The sequence below is a fragment of the Fukomys damarensis genome, unplaced genomic scaffold (genome assembly GCF_012274545.1).
Source record: "Fukomys damarensis isolate Sample0158 unplaced genomic scaffold, DMR_v1.0_HiC HiC_scaffold_24, whole genome shotgun sequence".
In the NCBI taxonomy this organism is placed as follows: domain Eukaryota; kingdom Metazoa; phylum Chordata; class Mammalia; order Rodentia; family Bathyergidae; genus Fukomys; species Fukomys damarensis.
In genome coordinates, this window is record NW_022900936.1 from 71,473,299 (window position 1) to 71,486,583 (window position 13,285).

General features: G+C 52.6%; 2 protein-coding genes across 2 annotated transcripts in view; both read left to right on the forward strand.

The window, feature by feature from the left end:
- Il17re (interleukin 17 receptor E) overlaps positions 1 to 79 on the forward strand; it is a 12,255-nt gene extending 12,176 nt beyond the window's left edge. The window contains exon 17 of the mRNA XM_019206653.2: positions 4 to 79. Coding sequence (XP_019062198.2) covers positions 4 to 79 — 76 coding nt within the window. The remainder of the gene's footprint in view (positions 1 to 3) is intronic.
- The window catches only part of Il17rc (interleukin 17 receptor C), a 14,464-nt gene continuing 1,185 nt past the window's right edge, over positions 7 to 13,285 (forward strand). Inside the window, exons 1-17 of the mRNA XM_033768069.1 lie at positions 7 to 1,663; positions 1,941 to 1,962; positions 2,158 to 2,310; positions 2,559 to 2,633; positions 2,714 to 2,823; positions 4,819 to 4,930; positions 5,251 to 5,295; positions 6,963 to 7,102; positions 7,309 to 7,368; positions 9,223 to 9,277; positions 9,357 to 9,538; positions 9,630 to 9,680; positions 10,634 to 10,679; positions 10,814 to 10,935; positions 11,200 to 11,259; positions 11,878 to 11,926; positions 13,168 to 13,263. Coding sequence (XP_033623960.1) covers positions 1,187 to 1,663; positions 1,941 to 1,962; positions 2,158 to 2,310; positions 2,559 to 2,633; positions 2,714 to 2,823; positions 4,819 to 4,930; positions 5,251 to 5,295; positions 6,963 to 7,102; positions 7,309 to 7,368; positions 9,223 to 9,277; positions 9,357 to 9,538; positions 9,630 to 9,680; positions 10,634 to 10,679; positions 10,814 to 10,935; positions 11,200 to 11,259; positions 11,878 to 11,926; positions 13,168 to 13,263 — 1,855 coding nt within the window. The 5' untranslated portion in view covers positions 7 to 1,186. The remainder of the gene's footprint in view (positions 1,664 to 1,940; positions 1,963 to 2,157; positions 2,311 to 2,558; positions 2,634 to 2,713; positions 2,824 to 4,818; positions 4,931 to 5,250; positions 5,296 to 6,962; positions 7,103 to 7,308; positions 7,369 to 9,222; positions 9,278 to 9,356; positions 9,539 to 9,629; positions 9,681 to 10,633; positions 10,680 to 10,813; positions 10,936 to 11,199; positions 11,260 to 11,877; positions 11,927 to 13,167; positions 13,264 to 13,285) is intronic.

Below are 13,285 nucleotides of genomic sequence, written 5' to 3' on the forward strand. Positions count from 1 at the left end.
CAGGGCTCCGCGGGGCTTGCGGAGCAGCCTGGAGCTGTGCCGCCAGCTGGAACTCGAGGCCGCCCAACTTGCCGGCTGAGGCCCTGCAGAGTTCCACTTCTGTCCCGGATGTTTACGAGCCCAGCCGGGCGCTGGCTGGAGCCCGCCTTGAACCCTCTATCCTGAATCCCAGACACGCCTCTGAGGACTGCTGGCTGAAAAGCCTTCTGGTCTGCTTCCCAGCTTGGGAGGCCTATCCTAACTAAGCCTTGGTGTATAGCTCACTCATACCTCCCTGCCTCCAGGAATCCCAGGACAGAGAAAGAGAGAGATGTGGGGAGAGAGGAGAGAAGGTTTGGGAAGGCAGCAGCTGGGTCAGTCCAGAAAGGGGCTGGATAGGGGTTGGGCGGAAAACCTCTTTGGAGGCCAGGGTTCTGCTTTCCCAGACCCGTTCCTGGCCCGTAGGGAGAAAGGGGAAGGTTGACTTGAGGAAAGAAGCTTCGGCTTCTGGTGGCCTGGACAAAGGCGGAGTGTGTGTGTGTGTGTGTGTGTGTGTGTGTGTGTGTGTGTGTGACGACGACACAGAGATCCAAGAGGACCAATAAAGGCAAGCATGGTGGATAAGTGAAGGAACACAGTGTGCTTCTCTGGTGTGTCCCACACTGCGCTCGTGTGGGGGGAGTGCGTGGGCCTGCCTGGGCGCTGTTTGTATCAGGTTGTGAGCCTAAATCCTCCACGTGTGCTTCTGCCCCGTGTCCTTTGCTCGCCCACAAAGTGCCTGGGAAAGGCAAAGGAGGCCTCCTTGATCCTGAATGATTATTCCAAAGTGAGAGAGAGAAAACAGGCTCAGCCAGGCAGGGAATCCATCCTCATTCACTGAGCAGTGGCAGCTGCACATAATGGAACTTGTCTGCCTGGCTCTGGGTCCTGGGTTCTTCCCCCACACCACACTTGAGTCTAGGCCAGGCAGTGGCGAAAAGCTCACTTGCTGGTGCCCTTTGGCCCTGCTTTTAAAGTTCCTGTCCCACAAAGGCTTATCGAGGCCAGGAAAATGTCTGAAGGGACCCTCGGTGTACACTGAGCAAGCACTGGGTGGGCCCATGTGTAAACGTCACATGGGAAGTGGAAATCTCTGGATTGCCCAGGCCCTGGAGCAGCTCAGAGGGACACCTTCTCTTTTGGGACTCAGCTCCCTTCCAGAGCCTTGATGTTGCGCTACCTTCCCCAGGGCCCCTCCCAGCCAGGTGTCAGCAGTGGGGAGAAGACACCACCCCAGTCCCCGGCTGCTGGCTCCCAGGCCTGGATTGGTGGGAGGGGCAGGGCGGGGCAGGAACAGCCGGCTGCCTGCTGGGAGCCAAACCGAAAGCACTCGGCTGGAACTGGACGGGCATTCAGGGATTTGGGAGTGGGAGTGCTGAGCTCTCCAACGAACGCAGGGACCCTGAAGGCCGGGGAGGAATTCCAGCCACCGCCACCCGCAGACCCAGAGTTAAGTGAGGGCAGGCGGGAGGCGTCTGTCCCCCCCACTGGGGGGGGCAGGACAGGGCCTCAGGCCTGGGTGCTGCCTGGCACTTGGAAGATGCCTGTGCCCTGGTTCCTGCTGTCTTTGGCCCTGGGCCGAAACCCCGTGGTCATCTCTCTGGAGAGGATTGTGGGACCTCAGGATGCTGCCCGCTGCTCTCCAGTGAGTCTGGGCTTTGGGAGGGGTGGGGAGGACGAAGGCTCGGAATGGGCCCTTCGGAGCCCCAGTTTGGTTTCTTCACTTCTGTCATCACCCGAACTGCCCTGGCTGGTCTGTCTGGTGTTGGGGAAGGATAAAACAGGGGAAGGGGTGGGAGCTGATCCTGTCTGCTGTGGGAGGAGCTTGGAATAGCCAATCTCAGCAAGGGATAGGCAGACGTCCTGGGTAGAGGAAGGTGCTTAAACTTGGCTTAAATTGACTATCGTTTCCTCCTTCCCAGGGCCTCTCCTGCCACCTTTGGGGTAGGTATCACTACTTTCACAGAAAAGAGAACTTCCAGGTTGGTGAGGGGAGCGGAGTCATCCTAGCCCCACACCCACCTGCCCACCTCTGCAGCTCAGGAAAAGCCAGGCTCCTTGGTTGTCTGGGGTACCAGTTGCAACCAAACTGGGTTCTGAACAGCTTCAGCTCCCACCCCGCCTTTCATCCATCCACAGACAGTGACATGCTCTGTCTGCTTGGGAGCATCGAGTCCGCAACAGGCCCCGTGCTGGTGCCCACACACCTGCAGACGGAGCTGGTGCTGCGGTGCCGCCAGGAGACCAGCTGTGATCTCTGTGTGCGTGTGACTGTCCACCTGGCCGTGCATGGTGAGTGAGTCATCCTGTGACTGTGTGTGTGCACACAGCAGTGTGTCAGGGGTGGGTGTGATGACTGGGGAGTCTGTCAGGCAGCATGGGGCACCCTCAGTCGAGGACACTGGCCAAGAGACCCACAGGCCAGTCAGTATCTGCAGGCTGGGCCCTGCTTCCCAACACTGGGCTTTCTGGAAGAAAGCCAAGCTCTAAGCCAGCCCAGAGCAGGGCCTGACCTGGGTCTCACTCTCTGGTCCTTTTAGGGCACTGGGAAGAGCCTGAAGGTGAGGAAAAGTCTGGGGGAACAGCTGAGCTGGAGCTCAAAGAACCCAGGAATGGTGAGAGGAGCCAGCAGCCCAACTGCTCTGCACCAGGGCTGCCCACGGCTGCTGGGTCTGACCCCTGCCTGTGCTCCCAGCCTCTCTCCAGGCCCAAGTCGTGCTGTCCTTCCAGGCCTATTCCACTGCCCGCTGTGTCCTGCTGCAGGTGCAAGTGCCTGTTGCCCAGGTGCAGCCTGGTCAATCTGTGGTATGTGAAAAAAATACTCACCAACTTCTAGATATGAGGTTTATACATCACTTTCACATGTGTTATCTCTTTAAATTCTGGTTCTAATCATAGCAGCAGGCAAGACCTTTCAGCCCTTTGTTCCTTAGTTTTTCTGTCTGTAAAATGGTACTAAGAATTAGTTCTCCTTTATATGTTTGACTTTGTGAGAAACTATCAGTCTTTTTCAAGGATGTTTTTCTACAATTTTATGTTCCTACTAGCAGAGCATTGGAGTTTTAGTTGCTTCCCATCTTTGCCAAAACTTATTATGATTTTTAAATATTTATTTATTTATTTATTTGGTGCCAGGGATCAAACTCAGGACCTTGCACTTTTGAGGCAGGCAGCAGAACCACTAAGATAAATCCCTGGCCCTTGTTGTTATAATTTTAAAGTTAGCCATTCCACTATGTATGGAGCGGTATGTCTCCATGTGGATTTGTTTTTTGTCTCCTGCCTGCCTAGCAAGTGCTCTACCCCTGAGCTAAACCCTGTCTGATGTTGTGATTCCGATTTGTACATTCTTCATGACTGATGAACTCGGGCACCTTTTCACATGCTTATTAATTATTTGTATAACTTCCTTTATGAAATGTCTGTTACATATTTTTGACTACTTAAAAAAGCCAACCCCCGTACTGGGGGTTTAGCTCAGTGGCACGGTGCCCACCTCGCAAGCACAAGGTCCTGAGTTTGATCCCCGTATTGAAAAAAAAAAAGCCAACCCCAGCCTCCCTGATGGTGTTGCCCTGACAGCAGCAGCCCCTGGGGGGCACATTTTTGTGGCCACCCCACCCATCTAGAGCTCTGGCAGCTCCCACTGCCTTTGCCAGGAGTTTTCTATGCCAATGGTATAGTACTTCTATAACAGCATATAGTATTATTTGAAGATCAGTAGATCTTTAAGAGGTGCTGTGAGAGGGGCAGTTTGTATAGAAAAATAACCAGTATTTGCTGTATAACTGTGGAAATCATCTATCCCATGTAAAGCTATTATTTTTCCAAATTTTATTGTATCTGTATTTGGGTTCTCCGCCACTCGTTTCTTGGCTGACACAGATATGCCTGCCAGATTGTCACTGAGGGTTATACTTCAATGAAAGGTGCTGAGGAAAAAAAAATTCCAGGCTTGCTGGCACATGCCTGCCAACCCATTTACCATATGCCCATGATCTCATCTACTCTGGAGGATAAAACAAAATAATTGAAATTCTAGGCCAGCCTGGGTAATTTTAGCAAGATCTGATCTCAGAATAAAAACTAAGAAGAGCTGGGGTGGAGCTCCGCGGTATAACACCCCTGGGTTGAATCCCAAGTACCACCAAAAAAAAAAGGAGTTCTATGAAATGGCTATCACTGAAGGGCCTCAGTAAACTTAGTTTCTTCTTTCTTTTGTAATCCTGAAAGTGACCCCCATAGATGGTACATTATTATTGTCCTCCATTTCTAGATAGAGAAACTGAGGCTTAGAGGGATGGTTTGGGGGGCTCTCTGACTAAGAAGACAAATCCCACAGCTCAGACCTCAGTACAGGGAGGCCTGTGTAGTTGAAAGTCCTGGCTTTGATATCCCCTCCAGCCCCACCTGTGCTCTGAGTAGCAAACTGGCCTGTGGGAGAACTGCTTGGCCACCTCCCAAGGCAGTCCCGAGGACCACTGAGGCTCTGGGATGGGGACTACTTCTACGGGGAGGGGCCCCTGCATTCATGATGAGACCATCAGTCAGCCTTGGCCAGGGCACCCCAAACAGCAGGGTTGGGGCAAGGACCCAGACAGCTAAGGATTGACTGTGCCTGCCCTGCAGGGCCCCTTACAGAGAAAGTTTGCTGCGGACCTGGGGCCCTCTGGTGGGGCGCTCTGGTGGGGAGGGCATCTAACAGTGTAGATTACAGGCTATCCAATATACACAGTCGTTGGTTGGGGGAAGGGGAGTTAGCAGAGTGGTCCATGCTGGAGCCCCCCTCTCTCCTTACAGGGCTCTCTAGAGTTTGACTGCTTTGAGGCTGCTCTGGGGGCTGAGATTCGAATCTGGTCCTACACTCAGCCTAGGTACCAGAAGGAACTCAACCTCATGCAGCAGCTGCCTGGTAAGTGCCCCAGAGCCTCAGGGATCCCAGGTGTGGCCTCCACAGGCTCTGCCCCCATGCCCATTCCCCTCCTGCTTTCAACTTATTTCTATCCTGCCCACTTAGGCAGGGGCCTGAGCTGGCTTCCTTCTGAGTCAGTCCCTTGGGCCTCTCTCCCCAGGTGACATGGCCTTCCCAGCCCTTGGTGTTTGGGGCACTGAATAGATTTGGGTGGCCTCTAGGAGACAAGGAGCCTTCCCAGCACCCCCATGTGTCAGATTGTTCCCCTTCTTTCTCTGGGGCCCAAGCCCACTGGAGGCATTTCTGTGATCTCTCCCCAGACTGCAGGGGGCTCGAAGTCCGGGACAGCATCCAGAGCTGCTGGGGTAGGGGCTAGGGCCAGTGGGCTGCGGGGGAGGGAGCGCACATCTAAAGTGAGGGTTAGGGTTAGGGCAGAATTAGCTTCGATCGGGGCTGCCACACCCTGGAAGCTCCATAGCACATCCATTCATTCATTTGTCCACTTGTTCATAATACATGAAGTGCAGTAGCTGCTATTCTGTGCCAGGCACTGGAAATAAAGGAATCTTTAATTTATAACAAATATTTATTTATACCAAGGACATATAGAGGCCCAAAGCATTCTCAGCATTGTGATGCCCCTTTCCATATGTCAAAATAAAATTAAACCTGAACTAAGGGCTAAGAAAGTCAAGGTTCTGTTTTCTCTCCTATTTTACTTCGGATGTTACTTTTGTTTTTTATTTATTCTATGTATAACATATAGGCAGAAAGTACATGAGTGCACTGATCTTCATGTCTGGTTCAGTTCTCACATACATATATACATGCATCACTAATATCAAGATACAAATACTGATTTTTTAAAAAACTATTAGATTATTTCAACTCATTTTCTCTTTGATCTTTTAAACTTAGATTTGGGCTGCCTCTTTGTCATCCCACTAAATGCTCCTCAGAGCCAGGCATGGTGGTACAAGCCTGTAATCCTAGCATGGGGAGGCTGAGGCAGAAGGATCACAAATTTGAGCTCAGTTTGGGCAACTTAGCAAGACTCAGTCTCAAAAAAAAAGATTAAAACGGATTGGGAATATAGCTCAACACAAAGGCCCTGGGTTCCATCTCCACTGCCAGGGGTGGGGTGGGGTAGGGACTGCTCGGCACCAGAGCTTTGAAAACATAGATATTCTTATATATTCATTTCTTCCTTCATTCAGTAGACATTGCTCTACTTATTCAACAGATGTGTACTGAGCAGTTACGCTGCACCAGGCATTGCTCTAGCACTGAACTAAATCATTAAACAGCACTGGCAAGACTCCTTGTCCTTACGGAGCTAGGAATCAGGGTTGGGGTTAGGCTGAGGGAGGAGATGATAAATACGTGGGGATGTGACGCACACAATAAACTGGATGGTGATTAGAGAGATGGAGAAAATCTAAGGAAGGGGGATGACAAGGTTGGGCACTACAGCAGTGGGATGGCCTCACTTACTGGAGGAGGTGAGGGAGGGGCCGTGCCAGTATTAAGAAGGGTTCCCTGTGGAGAAAAGAGTCATCACAAAGATCCTGGGGCAGAACTGTGACATGGTGGTCAAGGAGCAGCAAGAAGGCCAGTGCGACTGCAGCAGAGTAAGGGCACTAATTACTAAGTAATCAAGGGTGCTAAGAGAGGAAGTCAGAGCGATCACAGTGCTAGATTGGTAAGGCCTTGCAAGCTTCTGTAAGGACAGTACCTTCTACTGGGGTGACTGGGGGGCAGGATGAGAGGGTTTGAGAACTTAGAGAGTGATTTGTTTACTAAGCTCTGCCTTCTGAGGAAGACCAGGGAGAAGAGCTATCGCATCACCAAGTACTTCAACCTCAGTGGCTAGGACAGTCTTGTCTGAGATGGGGACACAGCCTCTGCCCCTGAGGGCTCCTCATCTAAGGGTATGAACAAGACTCCAGAGGACCAGTCTGTGAGTACAGCCCAGGTGTGGGTGTGCAAAGAGGTGGGATGTAAGCTGTCCCCTCTTTGTGCCTCCCACCAGTCCTGCCCTGGCTCAGCGTGTCTGCAGACGGTGACAATGTGCTCCTGGTACTCAACGTCTCTGAGGAGCAGCGTTTTGGCCTCTTACTGTACTGGAGTCAGGTCCAGGGTCCCTTAAAACCCTGGTGGCACAGAAACCTGGTGAGGCTTCTCCCTTCCGTTCCCAGATCCATTTCCACTCTAGGCTGATGCCCTTCTAGGGGTGTGAGTACCTGATTGAAGGGGACCCTTGCAGTGCTCACACCCAGAGCAAGGGAATCTCCGTGGGGGCTTCCGCTTGCCTGATTCCTTGGCCTCCCCTGCTTCCTCTTCTTTATCTTCAACTTCTTCCTCTGCTTGTCCCACAGACTGGGCCACAGACCATTACCTTGAACCACACAGACCTGGTTCCTTGCCTCTGTATTCAGGTAGGAGCAGAGCACAGCTGGAAGCCGGGGGCGGGGAGGACTGGGGAGGTGGCAAGGGGCGGCTCCCTGGGCAGCTGGCGTCCCTTGCTCTCCTTGTACTTTCTGCCTGCCCCGAACCCTGAGCGCTCTTGTCACCCTCCCACCCACAGAGTCCCACTTCTGCTTCACAGCCCCTGATGTGCTGTGGTGGAGGTCAGAGCCGGTGCTGTGGGCCAGGCTCGTCGGCATTGCTTTTGCTCTGGCCATTTGCGGGATGGTCACTACCTCTCTGAGCTTATTTCCTATCTGTAAACTGGGAATAGGATGCTCTGTCTCACAGGGCTGCTGTGAGGAAGTGTGCTTGCTACCTGCAGGCTTAAAACCGTTGCTCTTTCCTCTCCCTCTGCACATCTAATTGGCCATCAGATCCCAGTCCTCGACTTCTGAGTGGCCCTCATTCTCCTTCCTTCCCCTCTCAGGCCAGCTTGGGCCTCTGTCATGCTACCTCTCCTTTCTTCTTTTCAGTAACCTCTGGCCCACCTCCCTTCCCGTGGCTTCTCTGGCATATCCTCAGCGGAACCTCGCCCACTATCTTTCCCCCAAGATGCCCCTTTACTGGGGCTCTGTCGCACCAGAGGGAGCTGCCTATCAAGGCACACCCAGCACTGTGCCTCGGACAGTTCTGCTCAGGCAATTCCCGCTGCCTGAAATGTCCTCACCCCTTTTCCGGACACCAGGCCCTCCCAGCTCATAGCTGTCTCTTCCCCAGAGCTTCCCCCAGTCAGCGGCCTCCCCCTAGCTGCCCCTCGCACTTGCACTTCTCCGTGTACTCTTCTTCCATCCTCCCTTGTCTACGTACACTTCCTTGACTTCTCCCCCTTTCCCCCCTCCACCTCCCCATCCTTCTCTTCCTGCTCTGCACTGAGGATTGAACCCAGGGTCTTCATACTGAGCTATGTCTCCCGGGACCTCTTTTTTTTTTTTTTTAAATTTTGACATAGGGTCTCATTAAGTGACTGAGTTGCCCAGGCTGGACTTGAACTTGCGGTTCTCCTGCCTCAGCTTCACACATGCTAGGAACAGATAGCCTTAAAAAGTCTGTTGAGGTGCCGGGGATTTAGCTCAGTGGTCAAAAAAAAAGCGTTGTCCCGGACCTTTTTTTTTTTTTTTTTTAAATTTTGACATAGGGTCTCATTAAGTGACTGAGTTGCCCAGGCTGGACTTGAACTTGCGGTTCTCCTGCCTCAGCTTCACACATGCTAGGAACAGATAGCCTTAAAAAGTCTGTTGAGGTGCCGGGGATTTAGCTCAGTGGTCCTGCCACCTGCCTCGCAGGTCCAAGGACCTGATTTCGATCCCCTGCACCAAAAAGGAAGTCAGTTGAGCTAGGTGTGGTGGTATATGAGCCCAGCTTGGGTAATTTAGTAACTAAAGGGAAAACTTTTTAAAGGGCTGTTGATGTAGCTCAGTGTGAAGGCCCTGGGTTCAATCCCTAGTAACACACACACACACACACACGGACATACAGAGTTTGTTGAAAGAATAAATGAGTGTATCCTTGGCACCTACACAGATGACACTCTCATAAAGCGATTATGGATGAAGTGTCACCCATCACTGAACCCCATTGTGGTGCCCTGTGCTACTAAGGCACAGCAAACTCTCATTAAAAGCCCACTGAGGACGTTGCCTGTGCTGGGCATTGTGTTTGCTGAAAGAATACATTTTTGCAGCTGAGCTTTGTAAAGAGCCAGGAGACTGCAAGCCAGAGCACTGAACTCAATGCAACATGTCCACGTGCCTATTGGAGGGCTGGCGCTTGCTCGTGAAGGGGAGTTGGCTGTGCTGAACTGTCGAGCCCTTTCTTCTTTCCAGGTGTGGCCCCTGGAGCCCGACCCAGTCAGGACCAGCATCTGCCCCTTCAAGGAAGGTGAGCAGATGGCCGGAGAGCAGCTGGGGATTATGTGGGTGGGCAGTGGCCACTGCGTGTGATCCTGTGTCTGCTGCAGACCCTCGTGCACACAGGAACGTGTGGCGTGCAGCCCGGCTGCGGCTGCTGTCCTCAAAGAGCTGGCGGCTGGATGCGCCCTGCTCGCTGCCCGCGGAGGTGATGCTGTGCTGGCAGTTGCCGGGCAGGGACCCCTGCCAGCCCCTGGTGCCACCCCTGTCCCTGGAGAATGTCACCGTGAATGTAAGTGATGTGGAGGTCAGCACCCAGAGCGGGAGAGGAAGGGTGCGCAGGGTGCCTCTGTCTGTCCTTACCCACTCCCTGCTTTCCACAGAAGGCCAGTGAGTTTCCCGTGCTGGAAGGTCATCCTAACCTCTGTGTTCAGGTCAGAAAGGTGCTTCGGGGCATTGGGCCGGGGTGGACACCCCACACAAGTCACAGCTTTGCATCCCTGATTCTTTGGCCCGAGGGCATAGTGCTTAGCATCAACCTCTTGAGAGTTCCACTGCTTTTAGCAGTTACAGGACCAGAGCAAGTCGCATTGGGCTCCGTGGGTGTCTTAAGTGGATGGTAATAGATGCTCCCGGCAGAGGCTGTGAAGAGGAAGGAGAGACGTGCCTGCCTACAGTACCCGCACTACAGACTAAACACTGCAAGTGTTAGCTGCTCCCATCATTGCTATCAGGATCCTGTTTTCCCACCCGTAGAACAGCTTGCTAACATCAAAGGATTATTATAAAATAATGCTCAAGATTAATTGAGCATCTACTCTGCCGGGCACTGCCTTAGGCACTGTAACCTCTAGGTAAACAAATGTCTCTGTCTTCAGAGAACTGATGTTCTAATGGATAGTGGCAAACAATATTCCGTAGTAAGCAGAATAGAGTCCACTTCCGTTGTATACAGCACCATGGGAAAGGTGGAGGGGCAAGGGAAGACTGCGGCTGCAACTTGAAGTGCAGTCTCTTCAGGAAGGTGGCTGATGAGAAGGGAATGCTGAGTGCTTTAAGACCTCAGAACACCTGCAAGCACAGAGAAACTCACGCCTCGAGCAGAGGAAGATGGAGTGGCTTCTCATTATGCAGCCCTGGGACAGGTCTGCTTAAACTGGGGTCCAGAGTGCAGATTCCTACCTGACAGGCTTCCTCTTGCCTGCGCCCCCGCCCCGCCTTTTTTGGTACCAGGGATTGAACCTGAGACTTCATGCTTTCGAGGCAGACAGGCAGACGCAGCACCACTGAGCTAAATTCTCAGCCCTTGCCTGCCCCTTCATTTCTGGCCTTTCAAGTATAGCTCTTGCTTTTTCTCATGCCCCTAACTCTGCCCACTTCTGGACAGGTGCGCAGCTGGGAGAAGGTACAGCTGCAGGAGTGCTTGTGGTCTGGTGAGTGGGGCCTCTGCGTGGCCCGGGTGTGCCTGGAGGGCTGGCTTGGGGGATGAAAGTCAGGGCACAGGAGGGGCTGTGGCAGCTCCCAGCAAGGCTGGGTCATGCTCAGAGTGCCCTCTCACTCTTCCCAGACTCCCTGGGCCCCCTCAAAGATGATGTGCTACTGGTGGAGACCCAGGGCTCCCATGACAACAGATCACTGTGTGCCTTGGAACCCACTGGCTGTATTCCCCTGCCTAGCAGGGCCACTGCGGTGAGGGCCAGGGGACCTTCTCCCACAGACCTCGCCAGCTCCATCTCAAACCTGGCCTCTCATTTTCACTCCATCCACTTCCCCTACTGTGTGCTGGGCTCTGTGCTGGTCTCTGGGGATCATGTGTGCATGTGTGACTCAGAGCTGGGCCCTGTTCAGTAGCCACTTAGGTCTTCCAGCCCTTCTCCCACTTCCCAGCTGCAGTCTGGCAGTCTCCTCGGGGTGCTCCCCCAGGTGACAGCCTGCAATCCCTTGGCTTGGCAGAGGACAGCTCACCTTGGAGAGCAGTTGCTGGAAGACCTACAGTCAGGCCAGTGTCTGAAGGTGCGTGACTCGGGGGAGGATCCTGCCCCACTGCCAAGAACAATATGCCTAAAACTAGCACTATCTACTTACTATATATGCTTCACATCCAGCTCACTGCTGGTTAGATCGCTACACAGATAACCATGTTCATAGGTGCTAAGTCATTCCAGAGAGAGCTTCAAGGAAGGAAGCATGCAATTCCAGCCTCGAGATGCTGAGGCAGGGTGTCACTGCTAGTTCAAGTTCATCCTGGGTCACACAGGGAGTTCAAGCCATCCTGAACCACACAGAGAGACCCCATCTCAAAGAACAAAAACAAATTTAAAACAAAATCACAAAAAGAAAGATCTCTTCTTGTGAGCCAGGTTTGTTTGCTTCTGGGGTCAGAGTTTGAATCCAGGACCTGGCGTATTGCTAAGCCTGTGCTCTTCCACTGAGTTAAGTCTCTGCCAGTTGTGGGCACAGAAGTTGGCCCCTAGGCAGTAGACATGACTTAATCAAAGGCAGAGCAGCTTGTAGTAACCTCCTGTGGTGTGGGAGATATTCGTAGCTGGGGCTAAGAATCTGGAGCTTAGCTGGCTCAGAAACTGGTGAGTGTTGAACAAGCTGGGAACCTGGGGCATGTTTGTCTTACAGTTGTGGAGTGGTGACCTGGGAGCACTGTGGGCCTGTCCCACGGACAAGTGTGAGTATTATGAAAACTGCCCATCCTCTGTGTATAGGAGGGGGAATCTTGACAGTACTGTTCCTGGGGGCATGGAGGGCACAAATGCAATAGCTTGGGCTCCAGTGACTCAGAGGGTCATTCCTTTATTTATTCAAAACACACGAGAGCTTGCTGGCACCTCAGGAACACAGAAAAGACAGAATGCTGCCCTACCAGTAGAAGACTAAAAGCACATAAGTCAGGGCCAGGGATTTAGCTCAGTGGTTCCGGCGCCTGCTTAGCAAGTGCAAGGACTGGGGTTCGATCCCTGGTACAGAAAAAAAAAAAAAAAAAAAAGCACATAAGCCAGATTAAGCAGTTACTTAGCATGGGCTAGCAATAATGTGACCTCTTGCAGCACTCTGAGGTGTCCGGTGCTGTAAAGGTGTATGTATCAAGAGGGCCTGACAGGTGGATGCGATGTGTACTCGGAAGGCCAAGATAGGTGAGGGAAGCAGAGATGCGTTTTTTTTTTTTTTTTTTTTTTTTTTTCCATTTTGATGTTTCTGGGGATCAAATGCTGGGCCTCTTGCACACGAAGCAGGTGCTCCATCACTGAGCTGCACCCCCAGCCCTTTTTGAAAAAACAGGGTCTCATTAAGTTGCCTAAACTGGCTTTGAGCTTGTGACCCCCCACCCCAGCCTCCTGTGAGCTGAAATTAGGGGCATGTGCCAGCATGCCCTGCCACAGAGGTGCCTTTTGGTGCAGGCTGTGGGATATTTTTTTGGAGAAATTCGGCGGAGTCCATATGCACTGACTCCCTCAAGGGTCTTGGGCGGGCAGGCCTTGTTTAGACCAGTAGCTTCCTGAAAGGTTATAAAAAAACTTTCATTTTAAGATCTTTGCAGCTACCAGAATTGTAAATAGACTGGAGGGAAAAAAGGAGCAGTTACACCAGTTCAGACGCTATTGCAGCCCTCAGAAGGAGCAAGGTCAAGGCCCCCTAGCCTCAGGCTTAGAGAACAATTGTACCAGCTGGCGATTGACCCCCGCCTCTCAGTATTGTGTTCGGGACTTCCCGTAGATAGCCGGGTTACCTCACTTTTACAGATGTGAAAACCAGGCCAAAGTCACTTATCCCACGTCATGCGTGTTCACGGTCTCCGTGCTGCAGACGTGAGGCAAATCACTCCTGTCCCTGAGCCTTGGCGTTTCTCCTCTGCGAAACGGGGCGAAATGCAAGCGTTCTAGCCCTTGTCTTCCTCCTCGGGTCTCGCAGATGTCCACCGGCGCTGGGCACTGGCGTGGCTGGCCTGCCTGCTCCTTGCGGCTGCTCTTCTCCTCCTGTTCCTCCTCCGGAAGGGCCGCAGGAAAGGTGAGCGCCCGCCCGTTCGGCG